Genomic DNA, 25919 nt, shown 5'->3' with positions numbered 1-25919 from the left:
ATGAATTGTGTAATTTGGATGTTAACCTTTTGTATATGTACTCCAATAGGGATCATGAAACATGAACATATATAATGGAGATACTCTTTTATTTGTAGGATATTTTCGTTTTGTTTGAATGCTTGTTTGATTCATGTCAATGTCTTTTGATGATTACCGGAGTTTGACAAAGTATTGTGTTCTATGCTTCCCTCTCCCTGTCACATGACTACAGGCCCTGCCGAACAGACCGCCTCCCTTGGCAACCATGAATCACAGCAACCTCCCTCCAAACAAGGATAAGAACAGATACATCAACATCATTGCCTGTTAGTATACAAGTTTACCATTTCGTGTTTTTTCTTTTCTTTTTACTTTCTTCCTTTTTTTCCTTTTTTTTTTTTTTTTTTTTTTCTTTCTTCATTTTCATTTTTAAAAATTTAGTTATGAGTTATGAGTTTTTGATCGATCGGGTGGGTGATACATGCACGACATTACTTATTATAGGCTCTGTATAAGCTTGGCTTGTTAGAACTCTTGTGAGTAATGTGCCGCGGGATTCCATATCCTTAAACTGCTGGCGAACAGAGCAACAAGACCAAGCTCTGTAATTATTAGGATCTCTGTCCAGTAGTGCCGTGTTTGTGCCATCGAACTGGATCGACCAAATCAATTGATTCATAATATATATATATATATATATATATATATGCAATATTTTTCCCCGTAACATGAGAATAATCTTAAAAGTTTCATACTATTAATTAAATGTAATGTTAACTGTAATTGTATAATTGTTTTAAATGGGGGCATGCTACAAGAGTCCTATCTCGCACCCCGGGGCAACGTGTCTGACACGGCCGGTTGTAGCAACTACTCCGAAGATCAAGATTACATTAATCTTGATCGAAGGAGACACGAACGAACGAGTATACAAAATCATTTAAATCTTTCATAGTTTTCAGAAAATCGTTTATTTTCATACATTTTGAATGTAGATTTACATGGGCAACGATAGGGATATGATATTTATAATGAAGACAAGTTGAGATTAACAGAAATTTATTGAAATAGCATAATGAAGTTAAAATGAACTGTTATTTCACATGTACCGGTAGTTATTTATAGTAGAGAAGAGGGTAGAGAGCTGTGATACATACCTTATATTTTAATGTCGGTTTTAGCACATTGTAAGGTTTTTTGCGAACATCTTATGTTTTACATGTAGTTATTTTACATGTCCATTTAGATATCAATATAGAAAAAGTCTGTTTGATAGATGTTAAACACATATTACCAGTGAAATACAAGAAAGAAAGAAAATACCAATCCCTCTTTTTTTTTCTACACCTTTCTCATTTCTTGTCTGCTTTCTGGCCTCATGTTCGAATGTGAATGATATAACCAGTTCCTCAGTAAAATAAAATATAATATGAAGGGGAAAAAATGACTTTGAACAGAAATAGAGCCAGAAGTGCGTTATCTCAAATACGGTGTACTTTAACAAAAAATGAATGTCCAGGTTCTGAAGAGATATGTACAGTTAACAACTAAATTATTCCTATCATACCAAGTTTTGCCAGTTTTGAAGTGTGTGAAAAATGGATTGTCCCGATTATGTTTCTTTGGAATCTGACATATTAAAGCTTACATTGAAAGTATTCAAAAGAGTTCTTAATTAAATGTTCACCTTTCATTGTCGACTTACGAAAAGCTAAACAAACAAAAAATTAATAAAACGGGTATGAATAATTGTTAATGTTCACTGTAGGTAAGAAATAAAAAATATAACACCCAAAATTAAAGGTAATGTGTAGATAATGTGAGATTAGGTACACATTAATTGATGTTCTTCTGTTTGTAAAATTTAATTTCTTTTCTTTAGATGATCACACCAGAGTGAAGCTGAAGCCTACCGATGGAATCGAAGGATCGGACTACATCAATGCTTCCTATGTCAATGTAAGCGATTTAGGCTACTTTGTTATGATGTTACTTTTGCTGAAATTCAGTTGTAATGAAAGAATTAGAGATATCAGAAATTTGTCAGACTAATAATTACGCTTTTAGTGTACATGTGCATGTATGTACCCTTATATTAAGTTGATATGTTTATTTCAATTTTAACGTTTACGTAATAAATTGGATTTATCAGAATTTGAAAATATTGAGCAAACTGTGTGTGCAATTTTAATTGTCAGTCATACAGTGTATTTGCAGTGCTCAATATTGATTAACCTCCTGAAAAGACAGGTGATCACATTTACAACTACAATATGTCTCCACAAACTTGGTACTAGAACATGTCTTGACCTATAGATTACTTGCTCTTTTACAGGGTTACCAGTCTCCTGATAAATTCATAGCTGCACAAGGTAAGTCCAAGTCCACGTTACCCTACTTTCCTAGGATGATTGCAACTTCTACTTCTTCTTCTAGATAATCTGTCTTCTTCAATACTGAAGATTCTATCAGATGCCGTATATACTCGGCCTGATTGGGGTGAGCAGGTGGACCACTACACCGGGGTTTCCCCCTACTCTTACACAGGGCCTCTTTTTAACGTCCATTCCGATGAACTGAGTGTTTTCCACTTAACCTGCGTCTATGAAACAAGGGGAGGGGCACGTTAAAACACAAAACGCACGCAACTTGTAATGCTTAGTAAGCCATATAATGTATTTATATTCTTGTATGCTTCTTAGAGTAATTTTTTGTCTCGCCTGCGTAGCAAAAAGCGAGACATAGGCGCCGCTTTTCCGGTGACGGCGGCGGCGACGGCGACCGGCGACGGCGACGGCGACGGCGACGGCGTCAACATCAAAAACTTAACCTAAGGTTAAGTTTTTGAATTTTTGGTATAATTTTGAAAGTATAAGTTCTTAGTCAATGGAACTTTGACTATAGGGCAATCAAGTATCCCCAATCATGTGAGTAGAATTTCAGATCACAAAGTCAAGGTCAAAGGTCATTTCAGGTCAACAGACTTGGACTATGTTGTAGCATCATCATCGAAAACTTAACCTAAGGTTAAGTTTTTGAATTTTTGATATAATTTTGAAAGTATAAGTTCTTAGTCAATGAAACTTGGACTATAGAGTTATCAAGTCTCCCCAATCATGTGAGTAGAATTTCAGGTCACTAAGTTAAGGTCAAAGGCCATTTAAGGTCAACAAACTTAGACTTTGTTGTGGCATCAACATTAAGATTTTCAAAATGCTTCTTCTTCGTTATTTTTCAACCAATTTTGATTCTGATTGTTTTATATGATAGGGCTAGGAGGGGATTTAAAATTTCTACACAGAATCGTGAAATTCATTATCTATGCTAATTTATGCTAATTTATTCGAAATCACAAAAAAGGCTTCTTCTCCTTCATTTCTCGACCGATTTTGATTTGGTTTGCTTTATATTGTAGAGCTAACTTTGGTACACTAAACTTCTACACAGAATTTTGAAATTGTGCTCCATTAATTAATTATGGTAAATTATGCAAATTTATTCCAAAAATAACAAAAATTGCTTCTTTTCCCTCATTTCTTGACCGATTTTGCCTTATCTGGTAGAGCTAAATTTGGAACAATAAACTTCTACACAGAATTGTGAGATTTTGCTCCATTGATTATTTATGGTACTTTATGCAAATGAAATGAAATTATGTCCCTTCCAGGGCATCAAATTTCTATTTTTTGACCAGTTCAAAAGTGTACCACATAAAATTTACGATATTTGTTGTCGTGAGATGCGGATGAGCGCTACGTCATTGACGTTCTGGTTTATCATATTGAATTGCGTTATGCAGGCGAGACCGCCGAGAGCGTTTCCCTTGTTTTTCACAAGCATCATGAAAATAGTTAAATTAAGTATCAATCAGTGAAATGTATCTTCACTAACTTTTGCTGTGGAAGAAAATCACAATAATACACGTTATTTTATTACGGTATGCATGATATGTCAGAGATTTAAGTTTGAAAATTAACATTTATGATTCTGAGCTCAGGTACATTAAATTATTTTTCCTAAATGGTGTACTTTTCGAATAAAAGTTTTAATTTTGCTACCTTTCGCTTTAAAAAAAGGCCCCAAGGACAACACCCTAGAGGATTTCTGGCGGATGATCTGGGAGTATAACTGTTCCACTATAGTCATGCTCACCAAATGTATCGAAGATGGCAAGGTAAATGAATTTTCTGACTTCCTCCTCAGTTTCAATGACTATATTTTTTAATGCCCTTAACTATCTTTACAATCATTATCGTCACCATATGTTTGAGAGAGAAACATGTCAATGTATTTAAAAGTCTCTTGAAATGTCATATGCACAAAAGGCTCATGAGCTCAGAGATCTGGGAAGCCATTTTCAAATAGACTTTATATATTATTTGATGAGTGTTTATAGAATCAATATAGTTCTGTTTTGTGTTAAAACTCAGTATATAAACAATTCACATGCAATCCAAAACTTCATCAACATATTGCATTATGGCTCAAAAATTGCATCAGGTAGCTTAATGACCTATAAAGAGATTTCAACTCAAATAAATTTAGAGAGTACTTTATGCTCAAAATTCAATATTTATTGTTGTCTTTTATCTTGTTTTTGTAGGACAAATGTTCACAGTACTGGCCCAACAAAGGTGTAATCAAGTACGGCAGGTTTAAGGTGAAAATGGATTCTGTAACGGAGACTGCAGAATATGTCATCAGATCTTTCCAACTCTCAGAGGTATGTTAGGATAAAGACTCTGATCTTTTTGTAGTAGGAGTAGTAGTAGTAGTAGTAGTAGTAGTAGTAGTCATGGTAGTAGTAGTAGTAGTAGTAGTAGTAGTCATGGTAGTAGTAGTAGTAGTAGTAGTAGTCATGGTAGTAGTAGTAGTAGTAGTCATGGTAGTAGTGGTAGTGGTAGTGGCAGAAGTCATAGTAGTAGAAGTAGCAGTTGTAGCAGTAGTAGTGTTTTGTGCTATTCACATACTTTATTTACTGAATTTGACAACAGAAAGCATTTGAAAAGAAACATTTAGGCCTAGGCTACTGCCTGAGTACACTGGTGAGTACAGGACTGAAAAATAATGCACATAATTATACATTTACAAATTAAAAAATAGGGTAAACATAATGATAAAAATAGTAACCAATCAATCAGTAGAGCGTCCGCCTCACAACCGGGAGGTCGTGGGTTCGAACCCCGGCCGTGTCATACCAAAAGACGTTAAAAGATGGGAGTTTTTGGGGCGTTCAACAATAAGGGATAGAGCAACGTCGATCTGGCGCTGCTCAGTGGCTGCCAGGCTCACGATTAATTGGGCAAAAAGAATTTCCATTTTCGGTTTAACTTAATAAAATTTGGAGTGGACTTTAAAAGATTATTATTATTATTATTATTATTATATTATATATTTTAAAGAGCTACTTACTACTTACAAATAGACGCACGTACATAAAAATACAATATTTCTATTACCTACAATGATCGATACAAGTACAATACTGAAAATTGCAATGCAAGTATGGAACTGATATAAACATATTAAAATATGTTTCTCTTCCTTTAATACTTTCCATACTCTTTGCCTATCTTATACAGGATGGTAAGGAGACCGGTCAGCGTAGCATCACACAGTTCCATTTCTTAGGGTGGCCTGACCATGGTCAGCCTGACTACCCGTCCCCTATGATGTGTCTTATCAAGAGAGTGCGGCATCTCACATCCAAGATGAACCATAGAGCTAACATTGTGGTCCATTGCAGGTAGGGGCATCTTCCAACATGAATTTTATTGAATGGGACTACATGTTTGTATAAATGCTGACCTTAGTAATAATTGGAAGAAATTTTTTTTTATATTAAATGAATGCCAATTTAGAGACTTCAGTTGTTATTTTTCTATTAAAAATGCTCTTATTTCATGAACAGTACAATGTACTGCAACAGAAATGGATGCAGACTTTTTCAGGGATTTTTGCACTCTCTGCTGATGTAAAAATTGCAGTTCAGAGCAAATCAAGATAAACAAATAAAAATACAATGTTACCATAAGGTGGCACTAAAAACGCTTTCAGTTTAAGCTGCCTTATCTACTTAACCCGTCTTTTTTGTTGTGCAGTGCTGGAGTGGGTCGTACAGGAACATACATCGTGATAGATGCTATGCTAGACATGATGAAGCATGAGAAGCAAGTGGACATCTATAACTTCATTCATGATATCCGTCAACAGAGGAATACCCTCGTCCAGTCTTTCGTGAGTAGAACTCCAATTGGAAGCCCTGGGGAGTGTTTCACATCGACTTAAAGTCAAACTTAAATATGGCAGGCTGTTCATGCCACTGTTTGCCCTCACCATTTACTGGCATTGGTCTCTCAAGAGACATACAAATCATGGTCACAAATCTACAGAATTTACATTTTTTGATAGTTCATTATTGAAGGAAAAATTGTTTATCTAAAGATCATGACGAAAGTCTATGCATGAGATTAAGAGGACGATCCGATTGCACCACAGTGCTTCCACTATATACTCCCCATTACCATAGGTTCCAGCCCATGAAATTCTGGGCACGCTTATTATTGGGTTAAAAATGAATGTTGAAATTAGTTGTGTGTTTTTTTACCTTGGTAGTAGACTCAGTTGTCTGGCTGACAATTAACAAAATATAATATGATAACAATGCATGCATAAATTATATGTTAACAATTTTGGTTAAAAAGAAGATAGCATACAAAAATCACAATAAGTCACTTCATGGAATTTATGTTCCTTTGCTGAATTCAGCTTTTTTGTAACACCGATAAGGTATTAATGAAAAGTATATTTTTAATGACAATTTGGGAAGGGAAATTGTTGAATTTTATGGGTTTGTTTAAATTTTTAGGTCCAGTACTTTTTCATCCATATGGCATTGCTTGAGGAGCACCTGTTTGGTCACTCAGATGTAGCCATGCCAGACTTCCCTGCGTACTATCAACAGCTCAGCAATAAATCAGACTTTGATGACGATCTCACACAGCTGGAGGTGGAATTCAGGGTGAGTTCAGGGAGGATTCTAGCCCTTAATTTGACACCAAGTTTTTATACATATACCGGTATGTGTATGTATGTCAGAAAGCAGGTTTTTAATTTGATAGTTGGTTGAGATAAACCTCTGTTGCATTTTAAATTATTACGTGAGCAGTGTTCCATTGAATGAATTGCCAAGAGTATATGTATCCATATAGAATATTAGGAGGAAAGACAAATTCTTCTTAGGACAGCCATCTTTGATACAAATTGAATATTGGCATTGTTTGGTGTCCAAGACACTGAAAGGATGATAGAATTGACTGCATATTGTATTATATGTAAATCTTTGTTCCTCTTTATATTTCTGTACATGTACATTGCACATGTTAGAGCCTGCAGAGGCAAATAGTGCAACTGTTAAGTATAATTGTAGATAAGATATGATCCCTATTCTTTTTGTTGTAGACACATTAAAAAAGTAATTGGCATGAAATTGATTTTTAAGAATATTGATGGCAATTACATACACAATTTACGGGCAGAACAAAACTAATACTTAACCTGGGCCAATATAAGTTTGTAGATATAGAAAAGACATAACCGTATCCTTGAGTCCAGCACCGTACTGTTCTCAAGCCTATGATTGTAATCTTGCATATTGTTTATTTCTTTTTTTCACAGAGAAAATGTTACACATAGTTCGGTGTAATTGAGATATATTTTCTAATGTGTACCTTTTCATAGCTCTGATTGTACTGTGCATTTCATTTTCTACAGAGACCAAGTAAGATAGTTGTCAATGGAATAGAGTGTCTGATTTGTACATTTTCATGGCTATTGTGTATTTTGGTGTTTTTTTTATGACAGAGAGCTTGTAAGTTAGGTGTCAATGGAACAGACCAGACGTTTGCCAACATTGACCAGAACAAAGACAAGAACCGCATAGGACACATTCTTCCATGTAAGTACCAAACCAGGGAATCTATTTTCTGTGAGGATTTATGTATCTGTTTAGAGCCAGAATGGTGCTAACTCTGTGTTAAAGTGTATGAGTTTAACACTCTTCTAGCTTCAAACAGACAATTTAAACCAGATCTTAATGTGACCTTTCTCTGGGCCTATTGGCACTGTGGTCCAAACCTTGCGATGATTTGGCGGAAGTAACCTCATGTTTCCACCGTAACAACATGATACTAGGACTGTAATATAAATAACAGTAACAAGAAGTTACATTCTGTAGCACTTAATATGAGAGATTCTAACTTCACTTGAAAACTTGTAGAAAGTTATATAAACATATATGAAACTTATATGATAGTTATGAATGGGCCTTATCTAAAGGTTTGTGGAAGTTTCACTGTCACAGTATTAAATACTGATGGTAAAACATGTAGATTGCATGGTTTTATATCCCACCGCTGCCATCTGTGTAATAAAGATGTCATTGAAGTCAAATCAACACAGTTCAAGTAAAAACTCTCTATCGTAGTACTGACATGATCATCACTGTAAGCGAAAGAGGCAAAAGGTTACGCACAATCAGTTTAGCCATGAGAGGGCAGTGTTTAACCTGTTGACTATTGCATTCTGGAATTCCCATAGGATTAATACAGGAACCACCAGGTTCCCGTAGGCTAACATTAACATCATGGCACACTGCATCAAAATATATTTGCTGGAATAATAATTTTGGGGCCCTTCTTGGCCTGGAGCATGACTGCAATTTATGTAAGGATGCGTTTTTAAAAGTAAAAACACATAGAGTGTATTATTCATTTAATCCCCTGTCCTCTTAAAAAGACTCAATTGATGTTTTGCTCTAGTATAGAAACGGCTTTGAATTTTTGGCAATGAGGACAAATGAATTGATTGCATTTAAGCTATGTATGTTTCTATATTGATTTGTTATGTATGTCATCTATCTTGTAATGTTAAAAAATCTAATAAGATAGATTAATACAAAGTATACTGATATGAATCCTTGTTTTCTATAGGAAGTTGATGAACTATATATAATTCTATCATGTCTTCAGTATAATTATGTCATTTCAAATGCATTACCTCTACTCTTTATTCAGTTGACAAGAATGTAGTGAAGCTTGAGAGACTGATTGGTGAAGAATTTTCAGATTACATCAATGCGTCATTCATCACTGTAAGTCACTCTAAAACATGCATGTACTCAAATGATACTTGTGTATCTTCTCTTCTCATTCTATATGATAACATACCGGTATACAATTGTTTAAACCTATCTTTTCTTTGATATAAAAGCCGCAATATCTTTTGAACTTATATGTACCGGTATGTATTGAGCTGCTGTAAACAAAATTTGATGGAAACAAATTTAGTGATCAATGAAAATTAATGTAGGGCTTAATGGAAATCAGAGCAGATCAATTGCCAAGGGAAAGCACATGGGAATACACTTGTTCTTTGAATATGAACATAGAATGAATCATTGCATTACATAAAATGGTACATTTTCCTTGACAAATGTACCTCTTTTCTCCTTCCATGCTGTGGTCGGCAAAAAGTATGAATTATATACTATACGTTGGGACTATGAGAAGCTAGCCTTTTTTTTCAGTAACAGAAACAAGTTTGTTACCAAGGAACATTTGTAATGCCCAATTTAACGATAAAACAAGAATTGAACTTTAAGTTGAAAATGTTCATAAGCTTTGTTTAAAGGTAGCTGTTCAAGGTTGCTCTTAAAATTTTTACACTGTACATCAGAAAAACCGAATTCTAAGACTTCTGAACTGAAACTTCTTTCCTGCAGGGTTACCAGCGTAAAAACATGTACATAGCAACACAGGGTCCACTTCCAAACACAATAGCAGACTTCTGGCGTATGATATGGGAGAGTCAGACCTCAACGATAGTCATGCTTACAGAGATCAGTCAGAAGGGTCATGTGAGTATTACTGCAGGTTATGGCTATTAAAGCGTCTTTAAATGTGTGGTTGTGTTGATGATGACAGTGATTTATTGGTGGTGGTGTTGATGATGACAGTGGTGGTGATGGTGATTATGATGATAGCGGTGGTGGTGGTGGTGTTGATGATGACAGTGGTGATGGTGGTAGTAGTTATGATGATGGCAGTAGTGGTAGTGGTGGTGTTGATGATGACGGTGGAAATGGTGGTGGTTATGATGATGGCAGTGGAATTGGTGGTGGTTATGATGATGGCGGTGGTGGTGGTGGTGGTAATGATGACAGTAATGATGGTGATTATTGGACCTGCTATCGGTAGTAATGGTAATGAGAATAAGAATGAAGATGTTGATAATACTAGTGATGACTAATATGCCTCATAATGATAATGATGGTGCTGCTGATAGCGATGATGAGGATCATGGTAGCGATGGTATCGAAGATGATGATGATGATGATGCTGAAGGTGATGAAGATGATAATTATAATGCTGGTAATGATGATGGTTAAATAACGCTGGTGGTTGTGAAAATATCTGTAATAATGATACTGACAGTTGTTATGGTGATGATTACTGTGATGATGATGATTGTGATCATGATGTTGATGATGATAATGAGGATGATGATGATCGTAATGTTGATACTGATTATGATGCTGCTGATAATAATAATGATAATTGTTACAATTTCCGATATTGGAAGTGAAGCTGATGATAGTAGATCTGATTAGGATCATGATAATTACAAGAATAATTGCAATGGTAGTGGGGATGAAAATGGCCATAATTAGTTGTAATAACACAGAGAATTATATAAATTATTGCAGAGCTGATATTGAATCTACAGTTAACAACTAAACTATTCATACCCTTACCAAGATTTACAATTTTTCAAGTATGTGAACAATTTGATTTTTCTCTTTATGTTTCTTGAGGATATGAAATACTAAAGCTTATATCTAACAGTATTCATCAAAGGCCCTAATTCAACCAGTCCACCTTTCATTCTAGCATTACGAAAAGCACAAAAACCATCAAATTTACGAGGGGTATGAATAATTCCATTGTTAAACTGGACAAGTACAGGAATCTAGTGATACAAGAGATACAAGATATTTTATTTGGTCTTTGTCACTCTTTGCAAACAAGTTACACAGAAATTTGGTTTCCACTGGCATTGCAATAATATTTTTTAAAAATACATAATTACAAGAAATAAATACATCACGCTTATAGAAATAGATGAAATAAGGAACAAATACATGCGAAAGATAATGAAGCGACAAAAGTGGTCATTGGTACTTCAAATCATGAGTTTCAGAATTAAGCATCAGTCATTGGTATATGCAATCTTAATCTTGATGTACCCCATACCTCTTGCAGGAGATGTGCGCTCAGTACTGGCCTCTAGAGATCGATGAAACGGAAGAGCAAGGGGACATCTCCGTCACGCTCGTAGAAGAATCAGAGGAGGATGACGATTTCACCGTCAGAGATATCGAGATCTCACATGCACATGTAAGACTCTTTCATTTCTGTAGCCATGCAATGTCCTTCCTTGTATAATATCCTCCTATAACTTCCCTGTATAACATCGTTCTATAATTTCCTTGTATATTTTTCTATAATTTCCTTCTCTATAATATCCTTCATTAATTTCTTTCTGTAACCAGAGTGACCTCAGTATTAAATGTCTTTACTCTCAAACGGATGACTGTAATTCAATTCCTGGCAACATTTTGTGTAGCAAGTTCCTCATTCACATCATTTAGATGACGCAGTGGGGCTTGTTTATCTTGAAGCTGCTCAAGGTACATGTATATATAACTGCAAGAAAAAGGCGCTATATCAAATATCTTTTGGATTGGATTGGATTGGATTAAATACGTAAAGAGAAATGCAATGTAGTTGTGACTTGCATAAGCTTCCATGTTCATATATCAGGTCACAGGGCCAAGAATAAAAAAATGAAACTTACATGATCATGTATTTCCTGAGGAACAATGTACACACTCAAATGAAAGAGGGAATTATTTTAATCTCCATGATATAATTGACCAATCAGGACAATTAATAATGTAACTATCTCTCTCAAGTAGTTATATGTATAGATACAGTCGAACCTGCTTTAGTGACGACCACCTGTCTACAAAGACCACATTTTTGTTTCCCTTGAAAATGGGCTCTCGTTGAAACATGTACTAAATGAACCTGTCTACAAAGACCACTTTTTGTGTTTCCCGCGGTCGCTATAAACAGGTTTGACTGTAGTATCCGAAGGTGATCCCATTCCTGTAGGGCAAGGTTTATCCTATTAAGTGTTTCCTCTTGTTGAACGGATGTAGATGATGCAGAACATCTATGGTAATACAGACGCCGCAGGAGAAGTGCTCGCCGAGGGAGGTGACATTCCTGAAAGCGATTCTCAAACCGCTCTCTACGGAAACGTCGAATCTCCCCCACCAACTCCTGTAAGAGAGCAGTCAGACAAAACAGCACACTATACCCTTAAATGTCTTGTAATCAAAACTAATGATATCACCCAGCAAACAAAACATGGCAATGAATAATACTGTGTTTAAAATGGCAAGTTTCAGCACATTCTCACTTATATGTGCTTCTGTCTTGTGCCTTGGGGCAAGGAACTAATAGCTTGTATACCACTGGGTATTATTTATGAAAACTGATATAAATACAATTTTTCAAAACATAATCTGTGCAAAACTCTCACCTCGGCATAATCCATGCATATCTGTTGTACTGAGTGGCATGTTTTGCAGGTGGATGTATTACCACTCTTTGATGTGTATAGGAACTGAAATCAATTTTGTTAGTGCTGGGTGGTATGCTGTATTTGATATCAATATTCAAACTCAACTTGCAACTGGCAAATGATGTTTTACCACATGTAGGCTGATTTTATAATGAGGAATGTACTTTAGAATACAGAATACCTGGAAATTGCACCCATCTGCTTGAAGGCAAACTCATAACTGTCTTAAGAGTAAAAACTAAGAAAATAAACAATGCTAACTCGCTAAATTGTGAAGTTAGAAGGGTGCATATGTGGTTTTTCTTTCCTGCTTGGTGTGATGTTTAAATATTAATGTTAATATGTTGTTGTTGTTTTTTTCAGTTCCAAAGCAATAATGATGAAATTGCAAGAGTGTGTAATTGTGTGTGTGGGTGGGCACCAAGGACATTCATAAGAACTGTACCTTCACTTCGATGACCACTTGCAAAACGACAACTTCCTTGGTTCAAAAGCACCCTGTATGTTGTTTATTTAAAAATTGGGGCCCTTTCATGTAGGGGTATTTTTATTTAGGTGCTCTCTTTGCAAGGAAAATGTAGGTCCTCGGTTAGGCAGTAAATTTTCAGGTTGTCGTGGGGATGTTATACCGGTATTCCTACAAAACCATCCTCGTAATAAACCTACTAGGGTGCTCATATGAGTCCTTGCTTTACAATAGATATGCCTATGGGGGTGCGTGTGTGTGTGTCTGTGAAAAGAAAAATTTATCTGATCTTTTTTCTTTCAGGTAGCTTTACAATGCTCAGTAGATTCATCCTAAATTTGTTTCATATTAGGCTTTCATCGCTTGTAATTCTACATCAATACAAGCTCTTTTCGTATCCATTCCATTCTAGCAGTTCATGTTCTCTTTCATTATCATCATGATGATGTACATTCTCTTCTATTTTACATCCATTTTTAGTATCCATTATTGAGATATAGCTTTTTCTTTCAGGTTGCGTGTGTGTGAAAAGAAAAATTTATCAGATCTTATTTCTATCAGGTAGCTTTACAATGCTCAGTAGATTCATCCTAAATTTGTTTCATATTAGGCTTTCATCGCGTGTAATTCTATATCAATACAAGCTCTTTTCGTATCCATTCCACTCTAGCAGTTCATGTTCTCTTTCATTATCATCATGATGATTTACATTCTCTTCTATTTTACATCCATTTTTAGTATCCATTATTGAGATATAGCTTTTTCTTTCAGGTTGCATGTGTGTGAAAAGAAAAATTTATCAGATCTTATTTCTATCAGGTAGCTTTACAATGCTCAGTAGATTCATCCTAAACTTGTGACATATTAGGCTTTCATCGCTTGTCATTCTACATCAATACAAGCTCTTTTAATATCTATTCCACTCTAGCAGTTCATGTTCTCTTTCATTATCATCACAAAGAATCTTAAGTATTTTGAATTGATGCAAAATTCATATCTTTGCCAAAGGGAAGCTTTACTGATCGAATATAACAACTTTCCTCTTCAAAATATGTTTGAGGCCCGCAGTAACCATCTCTCAAAAATGTTTATTTTGAGATCCTGATTTTCTGCCTTCAGCGTACCTCCGTAGAGCATCAAAATTTGTGACGTCACATGTGAGACACAGCTACCCACAAAATTGCACTTGACGCCTTTCAATGATATCTATATGATTTTTAAGCAAATTATTCATGTTTTTCAAGAAAAAATCTTTCCATCCATATATAATTGTCCATAATTATCAGTTGTCATGAATTTTCTTTGGGTGACTACTTTAAACTCTCTCTTCTATTTTACATCCATTTTTTGAATCCATTATTGAGATGAAGAATACATAATGATAAAAACAAAATCCAAGTACCATATCACTTAAATGTCTCCCATCAAAGTTAAAATACATATATTTGTGGATCATATTAATCTTCTATTTCAAGTAGAAGTAGATTTATATATCGCAAAAGAGTTGGGTCTTCACATGATTAAACATATAGTCTATTTAATAGGGGTTGCTGTTTGATTTACCACAATAAATCAATGTATCTACCTATTATTTGCTTGTTTTACATGTGTATTTCATGTTTTAATTAATCATGCTGCTATTTTAGGGGCAATTAACTTCTGAATCGTTTGTCATGTGCTCAGCAAAAAGATGTTGGGCAAATTGTAATTCCTGTCACTACCTGAAACTAATAAGAATTCCACTACTAAAGATGTTTCTGTTAGACTGCCAACAACATACAGGACAAAAAATGCCATAGCTCATCATTAATCTCCTTTTCTTTGTGACATCATGGCTTTCTCTCTCTAGGCTTGTATTCATAAAACCTTACTATAAAGCCTAGTTGTCAACTACCAGTACATGTTACTATCTACTATAGCCTACACTAGTTGACATCTAGCTTAGCAAGGTTTTCTGAATATGGGCCCTGATCTGTTCGATAGAAATTGCAGTGATAGGAATTTTTTGAAAGGAAATTTCTTTCTTTCGATTGGGGCGATTATCTTGCTTAAGCCCTTTTCAGATACACAATGTTCAACTGCAGCACTCATAAAAAAGATGACTTATTGTGTTTCCTATGTGTAGGGTCTTTGTTGTGTGCAGTTGCCATTAATTTTCATGTTTAAAAAACGCAGTTTGATGCATCATATCTGAACGAGCCTTCACTGTGTGTCCTTCTAAACCAAATTTCTATCATGTGCTAATAAGAAAACTGGTGTATATCGTTGACAATGAATGGTTTTAAAGGCTTTAAAGTTTACACAGGCATAACCCACATAGCAACATCACAACATCTCATCAAATGACATACAATAGGCTTACATGTGTATCAAACAGATGGAAGGATAACTGATTATGCACCAAAATGTGTGCATGTAGAAAATCACAATAGAATTTTGAAGTATGTTTGACTAGCCCTTGTCCTTACTATTACTAATACCACAAATGATGTGTGTACGATGTAGCAAGGGAGAGTGTATTGGTCTAAAGTCTTGGTTGAATAACTTGGGATAAACCATAATAAATGCCATCAGAAATGCCTTTTTTAACACTATTTGATCCAGTAATTTACACAGTGCACACTCTATCAAGATACATGATATGGCTGTCAAAGGGAAATATATATATATATACACCCACATACATCACTTTATTGCACAAGTACAAAATTACTAGGAAACAAGAAATAATTCACAGCCAATGGCCTGTGATGTGAGACTTTGGCTTGTATACAAATATGTAATAGAAACTTGCATTGGTTTAAAAATATTTGCCCCCACATGCATTATTACACATGTATTCAGGCACAACTTTGAATATTTAAGGTTCTGGAATCTTGTATAAATCTATCTTATATTATATATCGTAATTTCATATTAATAATCCATTGCTATAGTGATGCAGGAATAGAAGCATTTCAGAAATCAACAAGCTGATAACTCTCTTATTGTGTTTTTTGTTGTGGTTTGTTTGTATTGTTTTGTTTTGTTTTGTTTTGCTTTTTTTTATTATTTTAGTGAAGCAGATTTCTTCACCTTTCATCTGTGATCTTTTAAAGTACAAATGCCTTTGATACAAATATATCAGAGCTGTTTGTATCTTATTTTGTTAACTTCTTCTTCTTTTTTCTGTTGCTCTAATTCCTCTAGACAAATTATTCCGACCAGCAAATTGATAATCCGTTTATCCAAATTTTCTGCAAATGTCATGCTTTAATTGTTACTTTTCTTTTGCATCTATTTATATTTCAGTTTTCATATTTCAAATAGAAATCGTCTGGACCTGATTGATGGCATTTTCAAATATTTAAAAGCGTACTTCCATTCTCACAAATTGAATTCATTGCTATTCAATCATTTTCTAATATAGCATCCGTCCTTAATCTTTACTAAAGTGATTACACTTGGTACTGTGAATTCTGCTACAAAATTTAATACAAAGCAACTGCAACCTCAAGCAACATTATCAAACTCGCAGACTGATCCAGAAAATTGCAATAAAGCTTGTAACAGCGAATGATTTTGAGATTGTGTACATTCTCTACTTCTCTTTATTGGAAATGAAATTCATTTACATGAGTTAGAGCAAACTTTACACAAATGTATAATGTGGAGTGGGTTTTTTTTTTGCAGTACTTCCTTCTTGCTAATGTGTTTTGATATCAGAGGTATTACTGGTCATGTTTCAACATTTGGTTTCTCTTGTATAGAGATAAATAATTATAAGTGTAACTATGAGACTTTAAAGCTTCTATTTTGAATAGGTAGTCTTAGTATAAGAACTGGTCATAGAGTATTGCAGGAGAAGTAAGATTACACACACTTGTATGGATGGGTTAATGTCAGCTATATATTTCTCATAAAAGTTCAAAGATCTTTCTCTTCATTTATATGGGTATGGGGTATACTATTTTTTAAATCATGGAAATAACTAGATATCCTTACCAAAGTGCAAAGTAACTTCAGACCACTTTGATTGACTTTTGTCAATAACTTTAAAAACAAATCAGCAGTAGAACTTTTGATTTCAGCTGATGATGGTAGAGTTTTCAAATTTATAGAACAATATTGCTTTTTTTTCTTCTTTGGATAATCATTTTATGATTACATTCATAAACCCTTTATGAGATGAAAGACAAATTAAAGTAACCTAACTCTTTTGGAATATGACTATGGTTGTCTTAATGAAATAATGCATGAAAGGATACTTCAGCCATAGACTATAATCCAGGGAAGTGTTTACTGTACAATAATGGGTGATCGTGAGATCTTAAGTTATTATTTACAATAGAAGGGTTCTAATACAAATGAAATAAAGGCCATTTGAGAAGCTGATTTCACTTGACATTAGCATCTTCAATTTGTATACACTGTAGAGTGTTTAGCTATGGATACTGGCAGTATGTTATCATCTGGTTTATATTGAAATGAAAAAAATGTTTGATTAAACATTTCTTTCCTTTGTACTGTTCAACAGATGAAGGACATCCGCAAAATCCGTCAGTACCACTTCCGGGGATGGCCTGAGGTCGGCGTACCAGAGTCCGGTATCGACCTCATGCGGCTGGTCAACAAGTCGCACCTCCATCAGAAGGAACAGGGGCCCAAACCCATCGTGGTGCACTGCAGCGCGGGGTCGGGGAGAACGGGGGTGTTCATCGCCCTCAATGTCTTGATGAGCCGTATGGAGGAGGAGAGCATGATCGATGTCTTCCAGACTGTCAGAGGCCTCAGGCAACAGCGCCCTCACATGGTCCAGGACTTGGTAAGTGCATGGGTCCAGGGTCCCATTTCACAAGACTTGTCATCAGTGACAAATGACATTTTGTGTTATAAGCTACTGAAATCCTTGCTTCTGATTGGTTATCAGCAGATTTGTCACTGATTTTTGTCATTTTCTCATCTAAAAAAGGCTTTGTGAAACGGGTTCCAGGTGAAGCACAACAGGGACGTGACATAGTGAATGATGATATTCAGCATTTGTAGTGAATACATCATGGAATAATAGACCAGCTCACAAATACATTCAATTTTTATGTGTTTATACATGCCTCGTTTATTTCATGCCATCACCCTAAACATTACCTTAAATTGTTTTGCAAAGCTTACTGTATATCTTTAATAAAATGAAGCCTAGGGTAGATGTTGATGAAGCATATTCATCCGTCTGTTAATCTTTGTGAGTAATTTACTAATAAAAAATAAAATAAAAATACTAAAATGTACATGCACTTACATGAGTGCATCGTGAATTGTCAACTGTAATCATTTTAATTTGTTTTTATCCCCCTCTCTCTTCCTATTTTTGTCTTTTTGTTTTCTATCTTGCATGGTCTCACTCTTTTTTCTTTCTCTCTCTCTCTCTTTGATTGCTCTCCTTCCTCAAATTTTCCCCTCTTTCTCTATCTCTCACTTTATCTCTCTCTCTCTTTCTTTCTTTCTCTTTCTTTCTCTCTATCTCTCAATCCTTCTCTTTCTCTCTATCTCTCAATCCTTCTCTATCTCTCTCTCTCTATTACTCTGACATTCTTTCAAATGCAGGCTCAATTCAAGTTCTGCTACTCAGCCATGGTAGAATACTTAGAGGAGCAAAGCACCGAATACCAGAACTTTGTGCCTCGCGTTTAGTGCAGAGTAATCGGCGTTAAATTGAACTCGTATGGAACTTGTGCAGTACATAGATAAGTTGAATCACAACTCTGACTGAGGAATTGGAAATAAAAAAAATGAAAGTACCTTTGTCACATTGTGCATGTAATACTGTACCTGACTTGTCACTTCTGTGAAATTCTACATGCACGTTGAAATAGCAACAATGTTCATGCAAAGTTGTATGAGAAGTCTGTGCCTGCTCTTTCTTAATGTCTGACCAACAAAAAGTAGAGAATACTTTTTTTAAAAATTTGTAATGGAAATATGTGATAGGCAATCATGTATACAGTAGGCAAATGAATCACAAGTCTTAGTCATGACACTGTAATAAACATTTTTACACAATGAATGTACATAATAATTGGTAGTAGTTTTTGCTATCCGTAAGTTGCATACCGGTACATCGCACACAATAAACTGATCACCTTAAAATAATGATGCAAATTAGATGATTTTACCTGTCTACAAGTAGAGAGCATAACATGTACATGAGCTGCACTTGTCGAGCAAGGACATAATGAGCATACTACAATGTGTTGCCAATTTGAATAATTTTAGAAGCACATATATAGTACAGATTGAAGGAATTAATGCAGTATTGAGCGAGAAGAGATGACAGACGAATAAACGTGTGTGCGCTGTATATGTATACAGATTGTAAATTCATTGATATATTATTGCAAATAAGAGAAGTATGTACATGTACATCGCATGATAGTCACATTTGTAAACTTTCAAACACAAATAACTATTCATGAATCTACTTAAATAATGTACATATAAAAATATACCAAATCATTTAATTGCTACTGTTTGTTAGAATTAAGAGCTATCGATATTGACTGTACTATTAAAACTTAGAGTACTGTTATGTTCCATTTTATAGTACTGAAATTTATTGGAAATAGTTTTTTTCTACTCAACTTTGAAATGAAAGAAGTGTTTTTAATTACGAATTTGTTCATGATCTTTGCTTGTAAATTAAAGTTTAAAAAACATCAATTCTGTGCTGTGAATGTAGTCTGCAAGTATAAATGTTTTTATAAAATAGTGCTTCTCTTTAATCTCATGGTGCAAGTTTTACAAAACAGATAAGATTTTTTTTCTCCTTGAATCAAGATACTTCCAGTTGAAACAATTTGAAATACTTTCATCACAAAAAAAGGTGTTTTTTTTAAAGCAGAAAATGATTACTTGGTGCCAGTGACTGGGGTATTAATAAATGTAGAACATATGTAGAGACGTTTTCTTTGATGCTATGTGAATCCAGATTATCACCAGTCCTTTAAGTCGTCTCTCCATTTTTTCGTTGTATTTTGCCTGTTGCACTCTTTTTCTATGTCCATTTCCAGCACAGACTGGAAAACATTCCATATTTGTAAAAATTCCCTTTAGTCTAAAGCATTCCAAAACAAAGCCATGAATTATATTTCATTCCATATGTCACAATTAAGTGTCTGCATGTTTTTTCTTCATTACTACAAATAGTGGTGTAAACTGTTTTCAGAATAGACATCATACCCCAGCTGTTAACCATTACAAAGAATATAGGCATTTACTGGATTGCCTAGATGCCGAAAAAAAGAAGGCATTCCTGTTCATCTATTAAATTAAAGCTCGGTATCTACCGTGAATGTGACGGCCATGTTGGATGTATATGTATACAGCCGCAATCACTAATTCCTACAAAAGTAAGGACGTACACAGAATTTGTCTTCAAAGAAACATTTAGCCAAGTTGTTCACTATATCTATGCAGTCAGTCCTATTAACCTCTTTACTAGGCTAATCCTTACACCCACCCTTTAAGAAAATTATGTCTCTATTTACCTTACACATCAGTTGCTTTATTTGGTTATTTTTTTATTCTGCTTTTTCTAGTAAAGAATTTTTATATACACAAGGTACTTAAGCAGAAAAGTGTTATGAATGTAATAAATGTCTAACATTATAGTTGGAGTAAAGTTTTGAAGGAGGAAAAATATTTATTTTCATAAAAATTAATAGAGGTGTGTAGCAAATGCAAGATAAATCAATAATTGAGATATTTCTGATATACATGTTCGTGTACCATGAATAGAAACTTCCATAATAAATATCAGTATTTTCTCTTTCAAAAGACAGAACAGATTTCAGTACTGAATGCTACAATACTATTTTGTGTTTTATTGTGAAAAAGGAGAAGGAATTTAAGTGGTTAAATTTGTAAAAAATTGTACTTTCAGTCAGTTTTATTTTAAGATTGTCACTGAATCTCTGTGAGAGGAGAGATATTACTTTTCTTTCCCTGTCATTTGCATTTATGGTGTACATATAGGAATATTACTATTGATTTCACATATTATCAACATTATATAAAGCAATCTATTGTATGGGTCCTGTTTTGAAATATAGAGTATTTGTGTATGATATTTGTATGCTACTTGTTTGTAATCTTTGTATGGTTTAATGTTAAATTAATGATATTTCATTGTCTGTACATAATATGATATGCAAAAATGATATCCTTTGTACATGTTTTACAAAGAAGAAAAACTTTCTATTAGGTGCACGCATTTATACATGTTTACATGACAGGGATAAGCAAGTAATGAAATGATATTTTTATATCTTGAAATTGTACGGCATATGTACTGTAATAGTAGGTAAGTTATTTGTACATGTAGACAAAATGATTATAATATTTCTTATTTAAGTGTTTTTCAACTCGTAAATCATGTTTCAAAGATTCTTTCTCTTGCGCATTGAATCATGATAATTACTTGTGTATTACAGTTTCTATGCCCACTGCATTTTTAGTAGTTTAGACGGAAGGGTATTGGAGAGTTGAAATAAAAAGGATTTATTTTAGATTTTATCCACCGCTTCCCCTACCATGCCTGTCCTACGTTGCTCTTCTTAGTGATGGCACATTTACCCAATTTAGATTGGTGTTGATTGAATCGAGTAGTAGAAATAAAGCAATTGTGCAACGACACCCCGTTTGTGTTACGTACACACACACACATATTGATTCTTAACACTGTTATACAAATGCTTCCCAAGGATTATACCAATTTTTTTTTTACAAGTTTGATAATTCAAGAAATGTATAGAGTATCCTTGATCTAGTTATCATCTGAATTTATCTCATATTTTCATGTATACATCATCAAGTAAGAGCGCATGTACTTCCAATCAACTCCTTATTTTTAATTAACCCCTTTTGTAATGTGTATAAATACTAAAATCTTTGTTAGATGTATATAGATTTATAAAAGTCTATGTTCTGGTCAAGAGGCTTTTTTTAATTGATTCTCATAATATTGATTGTTGATATAGTATTTAAACACAGCATTTCAAATATTGAATGCATCGTTCTTGCAATCAGTTGGGAATTTGACTAATGTAATGCAAAAACAGTGATTGTTGGATGAGCAAATCAAGTAGCCTTCACCATTCTCTCAAAATTTAAAGAAAAGATAATATCATTTAGTTTTTAAAAAAAAATCATATTTGATTCTGATGGCTGTTGAGATGGAATTTTGGCAATTAAAGTTGATTCTGTGGTCATACTTAGAATAAGGAATAAGAACTTAAATTTAGGAGTGTTGATGTTTTAGTTTCTGTTTCTGACCAATTTCTACAATTTACATTTTGGCAAATATACAAACAAATGCCTCTGTGATACAGTTCATGGAATACATACATTTAAAACTCTGTCAGAAAGAAACTGTATAATAAAATCTTGATGAAAATGCTCCATGATCATATTGTTATAAACACCATCTTTACATTGCATGGGAATGACCAGGAAAGTATGTGAGGCTATCCCCCCCCCCCCCCCATAAGGAAAATTGTATTGGAACACCTTCATTTTAGAACTGGGGTAGGGGAAGGGCGTTTTCATCAACATAAATTGATCTAAGAGCTTAAAGTCTATCAAACTTATTTAAAGATCACTTTGAAGGCTTGATGAAACAACCCCTCGGAAAAATCTAAGTCCATATTTTACCAATCTTTTTTTTTTTTTTTAATTTGCACTTCATCCTTGCGTTGAGGGACATTTTCAAGACAAATTACTAACTTGATTGCCATATTGTTAGATGCATTCAATTCTACAGTTCTCTGCCTTTTATTCCCCCCTTTGTTTTCCCTTTTCTTTTCCCTTTTTGAGGTTTCTTTTTATATAATGCTTGTATAGGTATGAACATTTTTTTGCATTTATTCAAAAAATTAGCATGGAAAGATCTGGTATGTATACTGTAAATTTTAGCATCAATTAGTCGGCATTTAGGAAATTTTCAAGAGGAAAATTCTCCTTTTTTCAATCAGATTGTACAGACAATCTGAATTCTACTCCCTTCACCCATTACTGAACGGTATACTATTTTTATGTAAGTAAAGCATCTTTTCTGTCTTTCTGTTTATATCGCTTTTCTTAGATTAATTTAGTATAAACATTAATATAGTATTATACTGTGCAGCTGAATGGTAGCTTTCTGTTTCAATTGAAATATTGAGATCTAATTCAATTCCATTTTTTGTGACATTTGAACTAAATTTCACCCCCCCCCCCCCCTCCCCAAGTGCCATAGTTTTTTATTGACCCATCACATTGTCCATCTTTTAACTGAAATTGGCCGTAGAAAACGGGAGTTACCGCTGCATCAAAAGTTTTATGAAACGGGCCCGGCCCTGGGCTACACTAGTTATTGAATTATTTTGGAAATCCTCAGTAAAGCTTGAAAGAAATCAAATAATGTCTTGGCAGGTTTGTCAACAATACTGAAAGCAGAAAGCATCAGTAGAACAGTTAGGTACTCATTTTATTGCAGTAGATGTATGTCATATAAAACAATAAATAAAATAGGTTTAGTAGTCGTATTTGTATGTCCAAGAGGATGATACAAATATAAAGCCTCTCAGTGTTTTTGATACATTAAATTTCACAATTTGCCTGATGCTTTAGGGACATGTTATATGACAGTCCATGGTATTTGTCTGATAGCCTAAAATGGTTTTAAAAAATTAAGGTTGATAATATGTAACATTTTTGAGGCCTTGCGTTCCTTGTTATTTAAAGGCCTTTTCCCCCAACTGAATAAAGAATTGCATGCAGAAGAAATAGACAACAGGACAGACAATTCATGAGATTCCACAGGTTATGGCACAGGAAAAGAAATTCTTCTTTCTACTGCATGAGTTTTTAGTAAACTTAAGTTGCTATAGTATTTGAAGGATATGAAATGATTTTTATATTTACATGAATTACTAGGAGCAGAAAAAATTTGTGAAAGTGTCATTTTTATAGAAATCATTTGTATTTCCTTAATTTTTTTTGCTTTTCATGTAGATTAGCAAGAAGATATTGTTCTGAATAGTCATCTTTTCCTAAAGTTCACCAGCAACATATATTGTTATCTTCTGTGTCTAACACAGTCTGTTTTTTGTTAAGATAATTTTTCTGACAATTTGTCATTATTCTGTCCGTGTGTTGAAAGCATTGTGATCGTTGGAAACACTGATACAGTGATGTAGACGCCTTTAAACTGAACCATTTCATCTTAAGTGTTAATAATATTACTTCTCATGCAGCACATATACTCAGTACTGTAGTCTATACTCCACTAGTTCAACAATACCCGTAAATAAATGTAAAAGTAGATCCAATATTAAGTACATGCATGGCAATTTATATTAAACAAAACACTATAATAATGAAATTACATTTTGTGTGATGAAGTATATAATTGTGTAATGTATGTATACCACTATCTACTTGTATTTCTATGATTTATAAACTTGTATTATATGACTACTGCATCTTAGTAGCACATTATGAACACAAATTTCCATTTATATGTAAAATCATCAATAAAAGGGGATATTTGATTATAATTTCACAATCAAAGTTGTAATTGCCTTTTTTTTAAGTGTCCAGTGAGATCTGACTTCTGCATCCATATTGAAATGAGAAATAAGTATGATAGAATAAGAACTTGGACGATAGTGGGGAGTAACCATCCCCTCTCTCTCTCTCTCTCTCTCTCTCTCTCTCTCTCTCTCTCTCTCTCTCTCTCTCCCTTTTCTCTCTCTTTCTCTCTCTCTCCTCTCTTTCTCCCACCCTCTCTCTCTCCCCCATCCTCTCTCTCTCTCTCTATCTCTCTCTCTCCCTCTCTCTCTCGTCTTTCATCTTTCACGCACTGTTTTTCTAGAATTAGCAGCATTGGTATAAAAAGTGTAGGCCAGGGACATTGGAGCATCTTTAAAATTTGTTTTTTGGGGGGCACCATTAAAAAGGGCACTTTCTGGAAAAGGAGGCACCTATGTACAGAGGGTATATCTGACTAACCTCTGATCGAATAAGGGCACACTGTGCAATTAGTGATAGGTATATATAGAGGGAAACTTGTCAAATGGCAACCATATGAAAATTAAGCGACACTTTAATTATCCAAAGTAACTAGAGAAACTCATTATATTTGAAAGGGGCATTTATCAGAGGTGAAAAGAGGCATTTAATTGAAGGAGAAGGTGCACTTATCAGAAGGGAATAGGGAACTTATTAGAAAAGAAAATGGGCACTCATCTGCAAAGTTTAAAAGGGCAATTATTAGAAGGTAAAGACGCACCTTGTTACAAATGAAAATGGGCACCTGTCAAAGAAAATTGAGCACTTATCAGGTTAGGATAAGGGTACTAATTAGCAGGAGTGAAAATCACCACTTTTTTAAATAGATATTACTTAAAAAGGAGGGAGGGGCACTTATTACAAAAGGAAAATGGGTACTTTTTAGAAGAAAAGGGGCCTTTATGACAAAAGAATAAGGGCCACGATTGTGTGAAATAAAGAGGGGTACTCATCAGAAGAACTTAAAAGGAGCACTGGTAAGGGGATTAAAGAGGAGTTTGTTACAATTAAAGCAAAAGGACATGCACTTGTAAAAGTAAAAGGGGCACATATTGCAGGTTTGAATAGGAGCACTTATCTTAGGTGAAAAGGGGCACTAATAAGAAAGAAATAGGGGCACCTTAATTCCTACATTTAAACAAAAGATTGCACTAATTGAAAAAGTAGGGGTCAGCAT

The 25919-nt window shown here is 34.3% G+C and overlaps 1 protein-coding gene across 1 annotated transcript in view; it reads left to right on the top strand.

The window, feature by feature from the left end:
* Nucleotides 1–24737, top strand: part of LOC585698 (receptor-type tyrosine-protein phosphatase S) — a 95918-nt gene extending 71181 nt beyond the window's left edge. The window contains exons 31-45 of the mRNA XM_030996596.1: nt 215–308; nt 1865–1941; nt 2318–2354; nt 4059–4156; nt 4586–4705; nt 5565–5728; nt 6084–6219; nt 6851–7003; nt 7846–7939; nt 9057–9133; nt 9764–9898; nt 11304–11438; nt 12266–12391; nt 17676–17963; nt 18740–24737. Coding sequence (XP_030852456.1) covers nt 215–308; nt 1865–1941; nt 2318–2354; nt 4059–4156; nt 4586–4705; nt 5565–5728; nt 6084–6219; nt 6851–7003; nt 7846–7939; nt 9057–9133; nt 9764–9898; nt 11304–11438; nt 12266–12391; nt 17676–17963; nt 18740–18826 — 1821 coding nt within the window. The 3' untranslated portion in view covers nt 18827–24737. The remainder of the gene's footprint in view (nt 1–214; nt 309–1864; nt 1942–2317; nt 2355–4058; nt 4157–4585; nt 4706–5564; nt 5729–6083; nt 6220–6850; nt 7004–7845; nt 7940–9056; nt 9134–9763; nt 9899–11303; nt 11439–12265; nt 12392–17675; nt 17964–18739) is intronic.
* Nucleotides 24738–25919: the final 1182 nt, after the last annotated feature.

This window comes from Strongylocentrotus purpuratus, unplaced genomic scaffold (assembly GCF_000002235.5).
Source record: "Strongylocentrotus purpuratus isolate Spur 01 unplaced genomic scaffold, Spur_5.0 spur5_scaffold_3, whole genome shotgun sequence".
Lineage (NCBI taxonomy): Eukaryota > Metazoa > Echinodermata > Echinoidea > Camarodonta > Strongylocentrotidae > Strongylocentrotus > Strongylocentrotus purpuratus.
The sequence above is the reverse complement of the archived record's forward strand: the minus strand, read 5'-3'. Positions and strand labels throughout refer to the sequence as shown.